The 18,057-nt window shown below is 36.0% G+C and overlaps 3 protein-coding genes across 3 annotated transcripts; all 3 read right to left on the bottom strand.

Annotated features, from left to right (window-relative positions):
• Positions 1–322: 322 nt before the first annotated feature.
• Positions 323–1,735, bottom strand: LOC113781570 (probable glutathione S-transferase parC). Its single transcript, XM_027327525.1, has 2 exons — positions 1,250–1,735; positions 323–809 (listed from the first exon to the last, which is right to left on the bottom strand). The coding sequence occupies exons 1-2, from the start codon at positions 1,583–1,585 to the stop codon at positions 471–473; spliced, it is 675 nt and encodes a 224-aa protein (XP_027183326.1). The 5' UTR covers positions 1,586–1,735; the 3' UTR covers positions 323–470.
• Positions 1,736–2,105: 370 nt separating this feature from the next.
• LOC113779026 (beta-fructofuranosidase, insoluble isoenzyme CWINV1-like) lies at positions 2,106–4,976 on the bottom strand. Its single transcript, XM_027324434.1, has 7 exons — positions 4,748–4,976; positions 4,571–4,579; positions 3,613–4,463; positions 3,247–3,405; positions 2,918–3,159; positions 2,737–2,824; positions 2,106–2,520 (listed from the first exon to the last, which is right to left on the bottom strand). Exons 1-7 carry the CDS (start codon positions 4,908–4,910, stop codon positions 2,305–2,307), a joined length of 1,728 nt encoding a protein of 575 aa, XP_027180235.1. The 5' UTR covers positions 4,911–4,976; the 3' UTR covers positions 2,106–2,304.
• An 8,545-nt stretch (positions 4,977–13,521) lies between these two features.
• On the bottom strand, positions 13,522–16,291 carry LOC113780805 (beta-fructofuranosidase, insoluble isoenzyme CWINV1-like). The gene is made up of 7 exons (XM_027326583.1): positions 16,205–16,291; positions 16,045–16,053; positions 15,044–15,894; positions 14,586–14,744; positions 14,259–14,497; positions 14,093–14,180; positions 13,522–13,734 (listed from the first exon to the last, which is right to left on the bottom strand). Exons 1-7 carry the CDS (start codon positions 16,209–16,211, stop codon positions 13,522–13,524), a joined length of 1,566 nt encoding a protein of 521 aa, XP_027182384.1. The 5' UTR covers positions 16,212–16,291.
• Positions 16,292–18,057: the final 1,766 nt, after the last annotated feature.

Genomic DNA, 18,057 nt, shown 5'->3' with positions numbered 1-18,057 from the left:
GTCAGTGCCCTTTGGGACACTCTACTTTGAGCTTTCCTTCGCCAGATAAACACGACATCGCCGTCCAAGCAATTATTTGTCCTCTAAAAAGGAGAGAGTCAAAAGGTAGGATTTATCAACGCAGCATCATTGAACGAGGAAAAGCTTGAGCATCGATGCTTTTCTTTTCCCCACCTCCAAAACTTTTGGATCATTGAATGGTTAATAAACGAAACAGCAAAAACACATACTAAAACTATGAAGTACAAAACCAAACACCGAAGAATATTTATAAATAGACACTTCTCCTTTTTCCTTTTTGGTTTATTAAGAGAACCACCTGTGAAAACTGAAACATATGTAGCAAGTTCAACAATTTCTTGAAAAATGGAACCAGATTCAGAAAGTGTTCTGAACTTCAATGATAAAAGTAGCAAAAACCCCCAATCAAATCTGGACTCACTCCTTAAACATGTGTTAGAGATGCCAATCTACTCAATTCCATAGAATTTTTTATGCAACTCGTACATCTCCACAGAATCAGGAAGAACTTTTCGAACACTATCCCTTGCTAAACATCTTTTGACCCAATCTGATAATTTTGGGCACTCCTCCTCCAGTTTGAAGTTGCCATGACTCTCATATCCATAAAACATGCTTGAGAAGGGAATGAGGACAACATCCAGGTATCCGAAATTTGCACCTCCGAAGTACTGTTCATCTCCTAGCACTGCCTCCAGTTGCTTCAACTCTCCAATCAGTTCGTTCTTGCTTTCTTCTTTTGCTCGATCACCTTTGCTCCTCAAGAACATAGCTTGTGTGCTAAAAACCTACCCAAAAAAAAAAAAACTTTAAACATGGAAAACATATATTCTTCTTTTTTTCCCCTCTTGATGGGAGGAGTAGCAGGGCTCAACTCTCAACCCCAACACATTCTACTAGGTAGCAAGATTTGATGATATCTGAAGTTGCTCAAGGGTATGCCCCTTCACTTGTGTACAGCTTCTTGAGTATCAATGGAAAAGTCAATAAACTTATCTAAAAAAAGAAAAAAGAATTGATGCTATGATCGACTACTCGATCCGTTACAAAGAACCAGAAATAAACGAAAACTGAGCACCAAAAAGGTCAACATCACTTTACTGGATGAAAACACATAAATGCTTCGATATTGTTCCAATTTCAATTAACAAGTATCCTATCAAGAATAGCTGAATTAGTTTCTTTTTTATTAAAAAAAAAATGCATTAGAAAAGCACAGCAGTCTAACCTTATTGTCAACAAAATCAGTCCAGAATCTTGCAATGGCTCTGTCATAAGGATCACGTGGAAGCAATGAAGGGAAACCATCTTTCCATGTTTCATCAATATATTCAAGTATTGCTGCAGAATCACAAACCGGTTGTCCTCGATGAATCAGGATAGGCACTGATTTTCTCACTGGGTTCATGTCCAAAACTAGTTGGCTTCTTTGAGGATTTGTAAGATCTTCTTCCCTGTATTCATATTTGATCCCTTTTTCTTCCAAAGCTATCCTCACCCTCATGCCAAAACCATTACCCCAAAAGTCAACCACCACCACAGAGCTATTGTTGGCCTCCCTCATTTTCAAGCTTCAACTTCAACTTGAGTAGGTATATCTAATTTCAGCGCTTCTGGTCTTGTATTTTTGCGAGGGACATGGTAAGCATTTATAAGCCTTTCTCAGTAACTACCAAGTTTATACTTTGTGGAAAGAATTCCATTAGGCCTAAAATCAGAAAAGTCAACATTGGAGTTCCAAATAAAAAACAATCAACAATTTTTAAATTCAAAAGATTCCTAAGGCTGTCTCATTGCTTCCATCATCATCTTATACAGAGAGTTGATTTAGGCTGATGAATGATCATCTGGTTTGTGATGTTTGCCTTGACGTCTGAGACAATTTGTGGAATTCTCTGAAATTTCTTGACAATCTCATATACTGCTATTGTGGAAAAATGTTGCCATGTGTTAATAGGAATATGTATTCAATACATTTGTAGAAGATAAGAAGTCAAAGTCCATGTCAAAAAAACAAAGATAAAAATAAAATCCAATCTGTAAGAAATGACAACGACCTAAGATGAAGAAAGAAGAGGAAAAACAATATGAAACATAGTTGGATTCAAAGCCCAATATCATTATTACTGAAAGTTTTGGTTGACTTGATTTGCTTCTGGATAACTGGTACATAATTGAAAAGCAAAGCAAACTAATGCGAATTACTGACACAAAGAAGAGAGAGAAACCTAAGTTTGATTCCCAGCAAATAAAAACCGATATCATGGATAAACTTTATGACAACTAATTTGGAGTAGGGAACATTCTTCTTCCATGTGCTGGAAAAATTTTAGCTCTTCCCATGCTCCAACCATGTAAATTTGAGATGGTAACGCTTTTCGTCCCATAGTTAAAGACATAGAGGTGGGCTTCTTGACCAACAGCTAACTCTGGATAAACCCTAGAAGTAATGCAAGTCTTTCCACCACCTCCAAAACTTTCAACAATTGAATGGTCAATCTGCAAACATCAAGAATGCATTATCAATTAACAAACTTTTTCTGTAAAAAAGAAGAAGAATCTCTAATCTAATCAGATAGTGATGATCATACGTGATAGTTATCAGAGCAAGTCTAACTTGAACGTAATGTAGTTGTAACAGAGAATCATTAGTCATAGTAAGCTAATTCACTGGACATTTGAGAGGTAAAGTTAATTGATGGAGTAGCAACTTACCAAGCTTCTCAGTGAAATGTTTTCTTTGGGGTCTACATCAACAAAAGCCCCGAAGCTGGATTTGTTAACCTCTTTTCGCAAAGAAGACCTGTAAAATATCGCCAAAGCTTACAGATTAAGTAGATATATTTTTTATTATGTAAGTTATGCTGTTGAAGCAGAGTGGATTGAGAAGGCTTACCTGGTTTGATCGCTGCACATGAGCACAGCGTATTTATCATCATGGCTTTTGAATACCCGAAAGAAAACAGCAGTTCGTTCAGTCAAGTTTTTCGAAGCCAAGACCATCAAGCCAAATGGCCCGATAACTCCTTTTGTGGAGGCATTCTTCTCGCTGCAAAGAATTTTGGGATCAACTTTTTCCGGATGTATCAACTCAGCATCATGAAGATTTGGCAGGTGGAATGAGACTTCTACATCAGCCTATATATGAAGGAAATTTTACACTGATCCCCTGACCAAACAACAAATGGGTAAAGAATAAGAAGTACTAGCTTGGGCATGTTTTACCTGTGAAGCTGTGATGCCTGTGATTTCGAAAGCCGTTCCTCCCTTGATCCCCTTATTCTGAAGGTTAACCTCTTTTCGGCGCAATCTCTCAATTTCTTTGATTGGCCACTGTGTTAATTGCTTGCCATTTTTGTCTAGCACGATACTTCTAGGAATTGACTGCAAAATAAACAGAATGTCTTTGCTAACTGCTTTTCAGTAGAGCATAATGACAGATCTGTGCAAAGCAGATATTGAGCAGGAAGATATTGTTTCGAAATGAAAATCTCCAATTTCATTGCAAGAAAACTGGTAAATGGACTGGGCTAGGACTAGGAGACAGAAAAGTCAGATTGCAAAATGTAAAACAGTAATGTGCCAAATTACCTGAAGTCCTGACCACCCTTTCTTGATGTCGTCTATTTTATCATCCGCCTCAGTTACCCATCCCCATAATATTCTTCTTCTCTTGGCACTATCATAAAATGTCTTAGATGCATAGAATATCCCATAATCATACCTCAGTTTCAAATAGCTCTCCATGAAGTCGACATCAGGGATAAATTTGTCAGTTTCTGGATTGTAGGTTCCAATAATGTAGTAGTCCTGATCATTAAAACTTGCTTTCAACACATGCTTACTATTCTTCGAATGCACAGAAGTGTCAAGTCCATTTCTGCGACTAACAATCACAGGATAGAAATCAGGGCACTCCCACATTTTTGTTTTATTTGAAAAATGCAGGGGTTTTTCGCTCTTAGTCCACGTTACAAAATCTTTGCTGCGATATAGAAGTGCTGTCCCATGACCATCAATTTGGCTCCCAACAACCACTCGCCATCTTTTATCCGGCCCCTGCCAGGCTGTCGTTGGATCTCTGAAAAATTGTGGATCAATCCCATTAATTGGAGTCATCAAAGGATTATATTTTGCTTTTATCCACTCTTCCAGATACGGGTCACTTGGATTCTTGGGCTCAGCCAGGTTTTGAACTTGACGGTTTTTAAAGTCAGCTCCAGTGTACAGAATTACAGGATTTCCTCCTGGAAGGATTGTTGCAGAGCCAGACCAGCAACCGTTGATGTCATAAGGCTCAGTTGGCTCAACAGCATGCTCAAGATCGATCCAATCAATCAGATTATGTGATACAGCATGCCCCCAGGTAATATTACCCCACACTGCAGCATAAGGATTGTACTGGTAGAAGAGATGGTAAATTCCCTTGTAGTACATTGGACCTGTGCCATATACATATATCTTAGTTTCACTAATTGAAAGGTTCTCCCAAGTCGTGGAAATGAAGCTCTTAGCAAGTCGAGGTAAAAGATGAACCTAGAAATCTTACCATTTGGATCTACATGTTCAAATTGTGGCACAATCACCATATTCGCCATGACGCATGCAAAATGGCACAAGCAAATTTGTAAACATTAGCACAAGAAGAAACCAAAATGGTACACATAAATTTGAAAAAAAAACAGTAGTAGAATATAGCATTCGTGAAAATGGAAAGACATGGCACCATTCATCCAGTTTTTAGAAGGTTGGAAGTGATAGGCTGTTCTGTGCGGCTGCTTGGGATTGTATTGGAAATTCTTCTGAATTCGATCAGAGGCACCGACTTCACCTTGATAGGCAATTACCAAAATGTGTACAACGAGAATCCAGATCAAAGATCCCTCCATGTTTTCTTCAGATGATGAACTGAGAAGGGGCGAAACTGCTGGAAAAGGATGGAGTTTTAGAGGCTTGTACTCTCTGTTTAATCTGTAAAGAAGTTATCCCCTATGCGTCACGCCAAAATAGGTACATAGCATCGTATTCTACCAAACAGTCAGCTTGCAGCTTGTAAAATTGAAACCGAATTCAAAAATACATGTAATGACAAATCTGATAAAATTTAAACTCCATATGGGCATAAGAATTTCCTCATCAGCTCCCATGACTATAACTTAAATTGGAAGCTAGCTAGCTAGCTAAAACTATGCCAATTGGTTAAGCGTTCAGAAGGATCTGCATACTTTCCAACCGTTGATATATATATCAGTTAAGTAGTAGTAAAACTGGCTGGATATGCCCGTTCAACTTCATTTCCCATGCACAACAATCAGATCTGGACTAAGCCAGTAAGACTTGTGACAAACATTTGTCTGTGTTATTATTCGATACTGCATTTTGTAACTGGAGTTTTACAACTCTCTTAATTGTCATTTACTGCTCATGGAAAAGATAATAATTTGAGGTTATGATGCCTTTGTTTTCCTATTACACAGGGCTATCCAGCACATTAAACTTATGCACAGTAGGAGAGTAACTGGAGTCCTTATCCAAAGGGGATGTATAACACTGCTCAAAGGTAAAGCTGTTAATCGAACCGGGCAGCTCGCGAGCCGAGCTCGACCCGGCTCGATAAGGGCTCGACTCGGCTCGTTTACAGAGAGAAACGAGCCGAGCTCGAGTTCTAATCAATACTCGTTTAAAACACGAGCCGAGCTTGCTCGGCTCGTAGAAGCTCGATAAGCTCGAAAGATAGGGGTATTTTCGTCATTTCAATGTGTTTGTGGTACTCTAACTAAGTCATCTCCCGTGTAGCCCTAATTCTTCCTTTCCTCTTTTGGTCCTTCGTTTTCCTGTCCCATAGCCGTCACCCCGCAGCCGCACCCCAATCCCCGCAGCTGCCATTCTCACCGCCAGGTGCCATCCACAGCCGCAGCGCAGCAGCAACGGCCAGGCGCTTCCTCTGATTTTTTTCAACTCTTTTTCCCTTCCACAGCCGCAGTTGCAGCCGCAGCCGCACCCACCGTCACTGACTCACCATACGGAGCACCCTCCATTCTCGCCACCGTCACTGCTCGTGAATTCGTGAGCAGCGCCGTACGGAGCCACCTCGGTAGAGCCAGGGGCCTCTACCATACCCCGATTCACTGCATTCTGGTAAGTAGTAACCATTTCTTCTCCAATTTTTGCAATTTCCTGTTCATAGATTGCAGACGTAATAATTAATTGGTTTTCCTGGTCTAGAAATTAACCCAGCAGTTCAGTTTTTTTTTTTTTTGGATTTATTGTTTTGGCCCTTTTCCCTTTCAAATGCAATTAAAGAGATCTCAGACACAGGAAGATTAATGCCAGCCTGAAAATAGATGATGACTTTGTACTTTTGAAGATTATGGTGTAATGTGATTCCCTTTTTTTTTTAATTAAACTTGGGAGGGCTGGGAAATTATTTTCCCATGACAGGGGAGGTAAACTCCTAACATTTTACTTGATTTATGCTGCTTAAAATATCAAAATTCAATTACTGATTATACGTCAAATGCAGCTCAAGATTCAATCTTTGTGGGCTGAAGATGAATTACTTGGGATGAATGAGTATGTTTTGTTACAAAATGAAAAACAAATTATTGATATTGGTAATCTTGGAGTCTATCTATTTCTTGCAAACTGATCCCATTTTGTGCCCAAACTTTAGAATTTGAATCTAAAGTTCTTGATAGTTTAGTTCTGAATCTAGGTTATCTTTCTATGCCCAAACTCGTTCCTTTCTTTTCCTCGCTCGATTTTCGTTTCAATACATTGTTCACTAACTATGCTTAGGGTGCATGGGCAGACCTCTGCAGTTATATTTTCAATACAATTTTTTGGTTGTATAATTTCAAAACAGAAACAAAATAAGAAAAAGAATGATTTGTTCTTTTCCTGATTCCTTTCCAACTGATGGCAGAGTGTAGTTGGGCTGCATGTTTTGCATTTTGCAGTGAAGATGATGGCTTCTGAAAACTCATTGAATTGCTCTTGGTAGTCCCCTGTGATCATATGAAGGAAATGCTACATATTTGTAATCTGATGTGGTTTGGACATTGTAATCCGAGTTTGGACATTTTGGTTTGGAAATGTTGTTATCTAATCTGTTTTGGATATTTTGGTCACTGATATGTTGTAATCTGATGTGGTTTGGACATTGTAATCCGAGTTTGGACATTTTGTTTCTCCATTTGATGGTTTTTGGCTTGTATTGTCATTTGGCTCGAGCTTGTATTGTTGAATTTGATGGTTTGGACTTGTTGAATAATAGTGTGCCAGGGTCTGATATGGTGTCTCCCGTAAACGAGCTCGAGCTCGAGCTTCGAGCTCAAAAAACTTGGCTCGAGTTTTTCGCGAGCTCGAGCTCGGCTCGATTTCAAACTCGAGTTCGAGCCCGAGCTCGAGTTTTTTACCACCACATCGAGTCGAGCTCGAGCACCTTGTGAAGCTCGAATTAGTAATCGAGCGAGCTCGAGCTAGCTCGATTAGGGGTTCGAGTCGAGCTCGATTGTCCTATGCTCAAGCTCGACTCGGCTCGTTTAACAGCTCTACTCAAAGGCAGCCATACTCGAGTTTCCTTCCCCTTATTAAACTTTTTGCAATATATATTTTTGGAGAGTAAATTTTGTATACACTGACAGTATATACACTATCACGATTACATAAATGCCACATAAGTAAAATTTAGTTTTGAAATTCAAATTCGACATATGTGGCATTTATTCGAACATAACAAATGTATACACTGTCAATATATAAAAATTTAATCTTATTTTAAATCTCGTATTATCGTTTGAGTTCAAGGCCAACTACGGTAGCTAGACCACTTTTTTTTTGAAGTCTTGAAGCTGAGGTAATGGTAATCATACAAAAAGAAATAGATATAAAAAAAAAAAATCAAGGAAACAGAAAACAATGAAAAACCCAACAAGCTTGGATTCAATATCTACAAATCAATGAAGTATATTTCATGTGGTATATGTTTCTTAATCAATTTCAGGTTTTCTTCTTTAATGCAATGGAAAAATTTTAGCTCTCTTCATACTCCAAGCACTTAAATTGGAGTCTCAACACTTTTCTGTTCCATTGTTGACGACATAAACACGTGATTCATTGCCAGTAGCCAAATTTGGGTAGACTCTAGCAGCAGCGATGCAGGCCTTTCATTCACCTCCAAAACTTTCCATGATTTAATGGTCAATCTGCCAGAAAGAGGGAGAAAAAATACTTCAAACTGAGAAATCAAACTTCCAAGAACTTAAGACATTTTTTTCAGTTTTCCTTCCTGGTAGAAAGAGCACAAAAAATATAAGAAAACCTGAATAATATCATGAATGTCCAGTTTGTCAATTGCAGATAAAATATCTCATATCGCCTTGGAAGCCAAAGGCAAAATGTCCAGTTTATGGATGCAGGCAAGATTCTGGGATGCAATAGCGTCACAAAACCTGGAAGAAATAGCAATTTTTTTTCCCGTAAAAGAAATAGCGATTTACCGGTTAATTCAGATACATAGCCAAAGTAAGATGATGGACCATGAGTAAGTGCCGAGCTTTTCAGTGAAATCTTCTCTACAGAAAGTCCAAAACCCCAAAAGCAGATTTGTCAACCTCCTTTCTCAAAGATAACTTGGACTTTGACTATCACTGACATGACTTTAAGGAGTTGATTAATGCTGAAAGACACACCTGCTTTGATCACTGCACAGGAGCACGACGAAGTTATCATGGCCTCCGGGCTCTGAGTACGCAACAGAAGACGGCAGTGTGTTCAGTCAACTGTTTTGAAGCCAAGGCCAACATACCAAATGGCCTAATAACTCCTCCAGTTGCTGCATTCTTTTCAGTGCAAAGAAATTGACGATCCAGCCATTTGCGATACATCAACTCCGCTTCATCGAGATTTGGCAAGTGAAATGAGACTTCTATGTAACTAAAGTAAGACACCAATTAACATAATTAATATAGAGTTTCCAATCTCTAGCTTCCTAACCGAAGTAAAATACCAATCTATCTATCTATCTATACATAACCAACCACCCTTTGGACTGTTGGCCACTACCAAAGATTTTAATTTTTGGTGGAATGGGAGATCAAAGGTTCAAACCTTGCCTACTATTAATGTGTCACTATATGTGGTTTCTTCTAAATTTATATGAATGCACTATGCATCCGTCTAGTCCGATGGTGATTCAGTTCCCATCGATTTTTCTAAACTCCGTTGAACCTTTCCTTCCCTAATATAGGCTAGAGTAAGTAGGGGTGCAATCAAGTCACTTCACTCACGAGTAGCTTGCGAGCGGCTTGGTCAAAAGCTTGGCTCGAGCTCGAGCTACTCATTACATTCAACGAGTCGAGTTCGAGCTCCAAAAATAAATACTTGAGTACTCGACGAGCTTAATCGAGTTTTCATATTATATTCATATTATATTTATATTATATATTTTGAGAAAAAATTTATAGGTTTAGTTCAAAACTCGAGCTCAAGCTCGAGTAGATCGGGCTTAATATTTACTCAAGCTTACTCGAGCTCAAACAAGTCGAGCTCGAGTTTAATTTTATTTTATCGAGTCGAGCTCGAGTCCAAATTTATTTACTCGTTCGAGCTCGAGTAGCACTGATTCTAATCAAGTTCGAGCTCGAGTATGGTGCTACTCGAGCTCAACTTGGCTGGATAGTACCCCTGAGAGTAAGTATACTAGTCTAGCTGGTCCAATGGTAGTTCAGTCTCCATCAATTTCTCTAAACTCTGTTGGGCCTCTCTTCCCCTAGTGTAGGCTAGAGAAGGACTAGAAGTAGACTAGGCTAGTTGTTGTTGGGCCTCTCCTCCCCTAGTGTAGGCTAGAGTAGGACTAGAAGTAGACTGGGTTAGTTGTTGCCGCCTGATTAAAAAAAAATTATCTATTTATACATAAAGTACCGTGAGACTTGATATTTTGGATGCAACCACAAAATTGTCTTAGTTTTCATTAGGATTAACTTCACTTTGTACCCCTAACCTTGTATCACTCTTTCTTTACATCATAAACTTCATTTTGAGACACTTAGCACCTTAGACTCTTAAATTTGTCCCATCTAAATCTAATCAATAATTACATTTGCAAAATTAACAAGATAAGTGACAATAAAAATTAATAACAAGGTACTGGTTTATTCCAACTATGATCTCTTAACTTTTTTGAACATTTTTAGCATATTATTCTTTATTTATATGGTTTCAATTACTAATATTGTTAGCAAAATTAATAAGATAAAAGATGGTGCAAAATAATGATGATGCATTGTTTTATTTTTGTTATGATACCTTGAGACCTTTTGATTACTTTCGGCACATTATTATTAATTTATTGGATCCTTTATGCCATTAATTTTGCAAAAGATGTTATTAACTGGATTTAAATAGGACAAACTTGAGAATTTAGAAGATAAAGTATCTAAAATTGAGAGTTTAGAGTGCAAAATGTCCAAATTTAAAGTTTAGGATACAAAATAAGAAAGTGATACAAGTTCTAAGATACAAATTGGAGTTTGTCCTTTTCATTATACCCAAACTACCTATTTTTTACGTTAATCATATTCACTATATTTAAATTGTGATAACATTTACAAAAATGAAACATTAAATTTGAATTATGATAAATAATAATGGTTGTTGAATATAAAACTCTTTGACTACCATTGCAACCCACCTCAAATTTCGCTTTGTGTATGTGTTTGTGTATATATAACATATATATATAAATATATATAAATTTCATTATCTTTATTTTAAAAAAAGTACTCTTAGGACACAGGAGTCCTTACTTATGCTTTGCGTATGCTTTCTAATGGGGCCAATTACGTTTTGCGCTCCTGAAGTTAGGGGTAAATAACACTTTACCCCCTTAAACTCAGAATATATACATTTTACTTCATGCTGACATTAGATTTTAGAATTTCGTAAAAAAAAAAATTAGTGAACTGATATTAATGCCCATATATATTATTTGTATAGACAATTTTATCCATTAGGTGAGAATAGTAGCATCTAAACAATAAAACCTCATGTGACGTTTAAAAAGGAAAACAAAAAAAGACTAAATAATCTTAATTGTCATCAGCAACAAGTTAAAAGCATTTAAAATTCTTCCAAAACTAATACTCCTATCTTGCACCATCATGATTCCTCTCGTAAAATTATAATTGATGGCCCTTTAATTCAAAGTATTTCCTTTCTTGATTAAGCATTGTGATGAACAATGAGATGATCATGAGGCTTTATGCATCTTCTGCTTTCTAGTTGCTTTTCTAGTTTATATATTTTGGTTGGGTTTCTGGATGTTTATCAAATGGTATACTGGCTGAATAAAGTCCTTCTTTAGTTTGGAATGTGCAAGAGTTCAATTTGCTTTTTTATAGCCAAATTTGCAGAGAATATTGAGCAACAGGTAACAATGTGACCATTGGGATAGTATTACAAATTGTACTCCATGTGTAAAAATTTCAATCAGGGTTAGTTTTGGAATGAGAATTGATGATGTGATTTAGAACCCTCAAGATGTTAACATGGAGGGATAAAGTGTATATTTCTTTAGTATAGGGGGGCAAATGCTACTCACCCCCAAGTACAAGTGGGTAAAGTGTAATTAACTCTTTCTAATAGAGTCACCTAAAAATAAAATAACATACAAGTGAAGTAAAAACAGCATTAAAAATGAAGAAAAAAGTATGTGCAAATATCTCTCCTAATAAAATTTCAATTAACAAAAATGAACAGAGAAACAATTAAATATGGTGCATAATTTATATTTCATTATTAACAAAAATAACACTAAAAAAAGAATAATATGAAGATAATTTACATCTATTCAAATTAAGAAACATGCATCTGATTTCGTATTGAACCATGTTATTAAATCACTTACAAATTTAGCTCATATTACTTGAAAATAATAAAGGTAGAACATGGAAACATTTATGCAAGACTTAAGATTTACTCTACAGTGTCTACTATAACAATCTGTTTACTTTAGTCCTCAAAAAAAAAAAAAAGGCAAGCAACATATTATGCATATTGTTTCAAATATTGATACTATGTTTGTTTGTTAGAGTTAAAAGATATAAATTCTCTAAAGGCTCAAAAAAAAAAAAAAGAGAGAAAGCTTATGACCTAATGCATTCAAAAGAATTGGTTAATGAAAATGAAAAATACTGGAATATTATATTATGCAATTGACAATCAAAATTATAAAAAAAAAATTTAGCATCTAACAAGACTACATTTTGGGATGATAAAATCATGCGCAAAAGCACGTGAAGTATTACTAGTGAATATAAAATACAATAAACAAGACTACAATTGACATTATTTATAATAAACACTGAAAGTTAATATGTGGGTGTCTATTATCTAGTTCTCAATCATCCCTTTCATCCATATTGTAATGGAAGGTATAGTATTCTGTATTTACAATTTAAATTTGGATGTTTTTCTAACGGTATCTTATAGGCATGAATTACTACATAAAAACATACCATCACAATTATTACACCGTTACATTTAGATATTTTCCCGAATAGTTTGAATTCGAGCAATTTAAATTGAGTTCAAACCTCATGTATGAAGTTTGAAATCTCATCGAGAATGTCTATTTTCAAGTTTTATGTATATTGGCGTGAAATATATACCGTATCTCTTGTTTGAAATTATATAGAATACTAATTTATATTAATTTTAAAATTATATAAAATACTAATTTTATATTACTTAAGCTTGATCATGCTTGATTGAGCTAGATCAGATCAAGGATGAAGTAAAGGCCGAGAAACTTAAAACTAAATATCTACATTTTTTTATAAACACATTTTTTAATCATCTTTTTATCTCATATGTATCAAATCGCTATAGTACATTTTTTGACAAAAACTCTAGAAAATAGTAATTCAAAGAGGCCTAGAGCTCGAGTTGTGCAGTCTCCACTCGGTTCGTTTCGGCTCTCTTTTGGTTATATGTTGTACTTCCACATTTACCACAGCTACATACGCGCATATGTATGGTAATCATGAAATAGTAACCGAAATCTGACACCATTGTGTAACATTCTTTTATCAAGGCAAAGCGGGCTTTGGGTAGATTTGAGCTCTCTTCATACTCCGAGCACTATACTGGAGATTCTAATACTTACTGTCCCATTGTCAAATACGTAAACATGTGATTCGTTGCCAATAGCCAACTTTGGGTAGACTGTGGCAGTGATGCAGATCTTTCCTTCACCTCCAAAACTTTCAATGATTGAATGGTCAATCTGCCAAAACGAGGGAGAAACATTACTGTAAACTTCCAAGAACAGCAACATTTTTCCCCATTTTTGCCTGGACTTAAACAGTGCTATGTACGAATATTTCAGTTGCAGATTAATAAAAAAATATGTAAGGAACAGAAAACAACGGAAGATCGAAGAAGCTTGAATTGGATAGTAACAAATCAATCAAGTGTATTTCCAACGAAATATGTTTCTTAATCAATTTCAGGTTTTCTTCTTTTGTGCAATGGAAAATTTTGAGCTCTTTTCATACTCCAAGCACTTAAATTGGAGATTCTAATACTTTCTGTCCCATTGTTGAATACATAAACATGTGATTCATTGCCAATAGCCAACTTTGGGTAGACTCTAGCAGTGATGCAGGTCTTTCCTTCACCTCCAAAACTTTCGATGATTGAGTGGTCGATCTGCCAAAAAAGGGAGAAACATTACTGTAAAGTATAAACCGAAATTTTTGATTTCTAAGAACAGAAAAATCTTCCCCTTTGTCTTTCTTGGTGGAAAGAGCATAAACATCTAGTCAGAATATTGTCTGGACTGTAACACTGTTACAAAGAGAACGGAAATGATGGAATGTTTCAGTTTGTCAAATGCAGATTAACCATTTCATCTCGCCTTGGAAGCTAAAGAATAACATAAGTTTATAGATGCAGGCATGATTTCTGGGATAGAATAGTGTAAGAAATCCTGATAGCATAAGCGATTTATTGGTCAATTCAGTTAACAGTTATAGCCAACGTAAACTGAAGGACCATGAGTAAGTACCAAGCTTCTCAACGAAATCTTTTCTACAGGATTGACATCAACAAAAGCCCCGAAAGCGGATTTGTTAACCTCCTCTCTCAAAGATGACCTGTAAATGATATCAAAACTTGAACGACGACTATCATTGACTTGACTTGAAGAAGTTGATTATTGCTGAAAAGCACACCTGTTTTGATCACTGCACATAAGCACGACATAACTATCATGGCCTCTGAATACCCGAAAGAAGACAGCAGTATGTTCAGTCAAATCTTTTGAAGCCAAGGCCAAAATACCAAATGGCCCAATAACTCCGCCTGTTGCTGCATTCTTTTCACTGCAAAGGAATTGAGGGTCCAGCCATTCGGGATGCATCAATTCAGCTTCATCAAGATTTGGCAAGTGAAAAGAGACTTCTATGTCAGCCTATGTAGAAAATCTTTCATTAGGTCTCCAGCAGACTCCATCTAATAACTATTAACCCATAAAAGAAACAAACAGGATGACATCTTACCTGTGAAGCTGTGATACCTGTAATTTCAAACATAGTACCTCCCTTTATCTCTTTATTCTGAAGATTTACTTCTTTTCTGCGCAATGTCTCTATCTCTTCAATAGGCCATTGCGATAATTGCTTTCCAGTTTTGTCTAGAAAGATACTTCTGGGGAGCGACTGCAGAATAAATGTAGCATATCAGTTGATGGATTTTTGAGCAGCTAGGACTCTAACCATCTATTGGTTCCTTAACATTCATTTGATGTTTGTTCCTACATAATGAACGAAATATGCTTTCTTTAGAAAAACTAGTAAAGTAAAGAATTGGCATAATAGCAACTTGCCTCAACCATGAGTAACACCCTTCTAGAAAGTAAAATGATAAGCAAAAACCAATGCGAGAAAAATGCAAATCAAGAAGCCAAGTAATTGAGTCGTGACAAACATGAAGAAAATAGTGTATTGTGCTATATTACTTGAAGTCCAGACCATCCTTTGTTGACATCATCTGGTTCACCATCCGCCTCCAATACCCATCCCCACAGTATTCTCCTCCTCTTCGCGCTATCATAAAAAGTTTTAGAAGCATAAAATATTCCATAATCGTATCTCAGTTTGACATTGCTATCCATGAAATCAGGATTAACACTAAATGTGTCTGTTTCTGGTTCATAGGTTCCTATTATGTAGTAGTCACGATCATTAAAACTTGCCTTGAGCACATGTTTGGTACCTGTACCCTGCACGGATGTGTCAAGTCCATTTATGCCATCAACACTAACAGGGTAGAAATCAGGACACTCCCACATTGCTGTTTTATTTGAGAAATGAAGGGGTCTATGACTCCTAGTCCACTTCACAAAATCTCTACTCTGATACAAAAGAGCTGTCCCGTGACCATTAATTTGGCTCCCAACAACAACTCGCCAAATTTTGTCTGGCCCTTCCCAGGCAGTTGTAGGGTCTCTGAAGAATTGTGGATCAATGCCATTCATTGGAGTCATCAAAGGATTGTGATCGGATTTTATCCATTCTCTAAGGTAAGGGTCAGATAGATTTTTGGGCACTGCTATGTTCTGAACTTGACGGTTTCTAAAGTCTGATCCAGTGTAAAGAATTACAGGATTTCCCCCAGGAAGAATTGATGCAGAACCAGACCAGCAACCATTGATGTCATAAGGCTCAGTTGGATTAATAGCTTGCTCTATATGAATCCAATCTACCAGATTATAAGATATAGAATGTCCCCAGGATATATTACCCCATACTGCAGAATAAGGATTATACTGGTAGAAAAGATGGTAAATTCCCTTGTAGTACATCGGACCTGTGTGATGTACAATGAAAAATGTCAGACGAAAATATGCCAGTTTCACCTGATTCAATATCGGAAAAACCACTTGACTGATAATTCATGTGATCATTTCTTTTTGAGATCAGCAAGAAGGAACACAGTAAAGAACTTGAAAATCTTTACCATTTGGATCTGCAGGTTCGTTTTTGACCAATCACCATGTTTGCCATAACAAATGCAAATCATATAAAATAAGCACAAGAAGAAACCAGAATTAACAAGATTAGACTAACATAGAGTTGAAAAACGTTATCAGGACCCAATCATGATTAAGAGTACATACCATTCATCCAGTTTTTAGGAGGTTGGAAGTGGTAGGCTGTCCTATGGGGCTGGTTCTTGGGATTGTACTGGAGATCCTTTTGAACTTCATGAGAATAACCAACTGGGCCTCGATAAGCAATGAAGAAAATCTGCAGTATCAGTATCCAAAACAAGTACCCCTCCATGGTTTCTTCCTGTAATGGCAAAGAAATAGTTTAATTAAGGTGTAAACTGTAAACCAGCCATCCTCTGTTGGTCAAAACTTGCATTCTCTGTCTTCTGGCAAAGTAAAAATAAAATAAAATCAGATATTAATAGTATATCATACTCAATGAGCTAATTAGCCAATCAAGTTGCAACTTGCAACCTAAAATAGAGTTCAAGATTTGACTAATAATTAACCTCCACATGGTTCCAAGGACTGTCAAACTGATTGTAGAATTGTTTAAATTAGGATGAATAACTAGGCCTCAAATTGGCAGTTAGCAATAAGTTGAATGCATGGTCAAGAGTGTAAAATAATCCATGCTACAGTATCCTTTCTGGCTTTCCAAAAGCTCAAAGAAGCCTTGAAACCCCCCCCCCCCCCCCACACACACACACATACAAAACACAACCAAAAAGAAAGTCATGATTAAGTTGTCAGTATAAATAGACATATTGCCATATTTGCTTTGCAGAAAATAGATTGCAAAGCATCCATATATCTTCATTTCACATTACATTAATGTTTGGATTGTAGATGGTGAGTTTTCCTAAAAAAGTTTTTAGAATTTTTTTTGAAATATTTATGAATTATCTTTTTACCTCACACATATCATGTATACAGAATGTTTTTGTATTTTTATTTTTAACAAAACTCCAAATCAAACGGATTCTGTTTCATGCAATCTAGACTCTAGTGTGTGTACATACATACATTGAGTGAGTGGAAGATTTTGAACTCAATACCTTCTATTTACAATCCTTCGTACTTTATCATTCAACCCAATTCTCCTCTCAATTGGTAGAGTAAAATTAGCATAGTCCAAAGCAAACAAAATCTTTAATTTTTTTTTTTTTTTTGCAGAGTACAATTAGCATATATAGCCCAAAGCATCCATATAGCATGTGTTTTTTTATTTATTTTCTTATTTTTTGCATACCATTTACCTGCTAACTGGATTAAATCTTCTACTATTCCACTGTTCGTAAATTATCAAAGTTTCAGATTAGAATTCAGAGCATTTTAGTTGACATCCTTATGTATCATGCACTTCATATGCGTGATAGCATGATAAGAAAAAGAGAATGCTAAAACAGTAAATTTAATCAACTTTTTTCTTTCCTCCCTCTTAACAATATGTCTAATTGAAGAGAATTTATGGATCAACTAGATATTTGTATCACTTTTTCGAAAAAGAAAAAAGAAAAAGATATCTCGGTCTTAATTACCCTTTTCTTTATCTAACTTCTTATCAAATTATTTTTTTGTTATGGTTTCTATCCCTCCTAATAGTAGCCTTTACTCTTGTAATAAATTTGAATTATGTCTTCAGTATAAGAATAGAGTAACTTTGCTTAGGGTAGTTTTCATTGTTAGATTAGTAATTTATTTGAAAAAGAAAGAAAAAAGAATTAATGTGGAAAATGTTTTACAAGCAAAAAGAGTAAAAGAAGAGAATATTGGAATTAATGAAATTTTTCGTTAGATAGAATTAGTTGATAGAGGCTCATGCTTTTACTCCCTAATTACTGCATGCAACATTCTAAAAATATTAGTTTTGTTATTTAAAAATGATAATTCTTTTATGTTTATGTTATTTTTTCATGCTATATATATAAATGATTCATTTAAAAAAAAATAAAACAGAAAAAGTAACAAAGGTCATT

This window comes from Coffea eugenioides, chromosome 8, assembly GCF_003713205.1.
Source record: "Coffea eugenioides isolate CCC68of chromosome 8, Ceug_1.0, whole genome shotgun sequence".
Taxonomy (NCBI): Eukaryota; Viridiplantae; Streptophyta; class Magnoliopsida; order Gentianales; family Rubiaceae; genus Coffea; species Coffea eugenioides.
This window is presented reverse-complemented; position numbering and strand designations above follow the sequence as displayed.

Excerpts from the sequence above, each read along its gene's own strand:
- LOC113781570 (XM_027327525.1), bottom strand. The coding sequence starts at position 1,585 with ATGAGGGAGGCCAACAATAGCTCTGTGGTGGTGGTTGACTTTTGGGGT. Across the intron at positions 810-1,249 it reads CTGATTTTGTTGACAATAAG|GTTTTTAGCACACAAGCTAT; the intron begins GTTAGACTGCTG and ends TTTTTTGGGTAG.
- LOC113779026 (XM_027324434.1), bottom strand. The coding sequence starts at position 4,910 with ATGGAGGGATCTTTGATCTGGATTCTCGTTGTACACATTTTGGTAATT. Across the intron at positions 3,160-3,246 it reads CAGGCATCACAGCTTCACAG|GCTGATGTAGAAGTCTCATT; the intron begins GTAAAACATGCC and ends CTTCATATATAG. Across the intron at positions 2,521-2,736 it reads ACATTTCACTGAGAAGCTTG|ATTGACCATTCAATTGTTGA; the intron begins GTAAGTTGCTAC and ends TGATGTTTGCAG.
- LOC113780805 (XM_027326583.1), bottom strand. Across the intron at positions 14,498-14,585 it reads CAGGTATCACAGCTTCACAG|GCTGACATAGAAGTCTCTTT; the intron begins GTAAGATGTCAT and ends TTTTCTACATAG. Across the intron at positions 13,735-14,092 it reads AGATTTCGTTGAGAAGCTTG|ATCGACCACTCAATCATCGA; the intron begins GTACTTACTCAT and ends CTTTTTTGGCAG.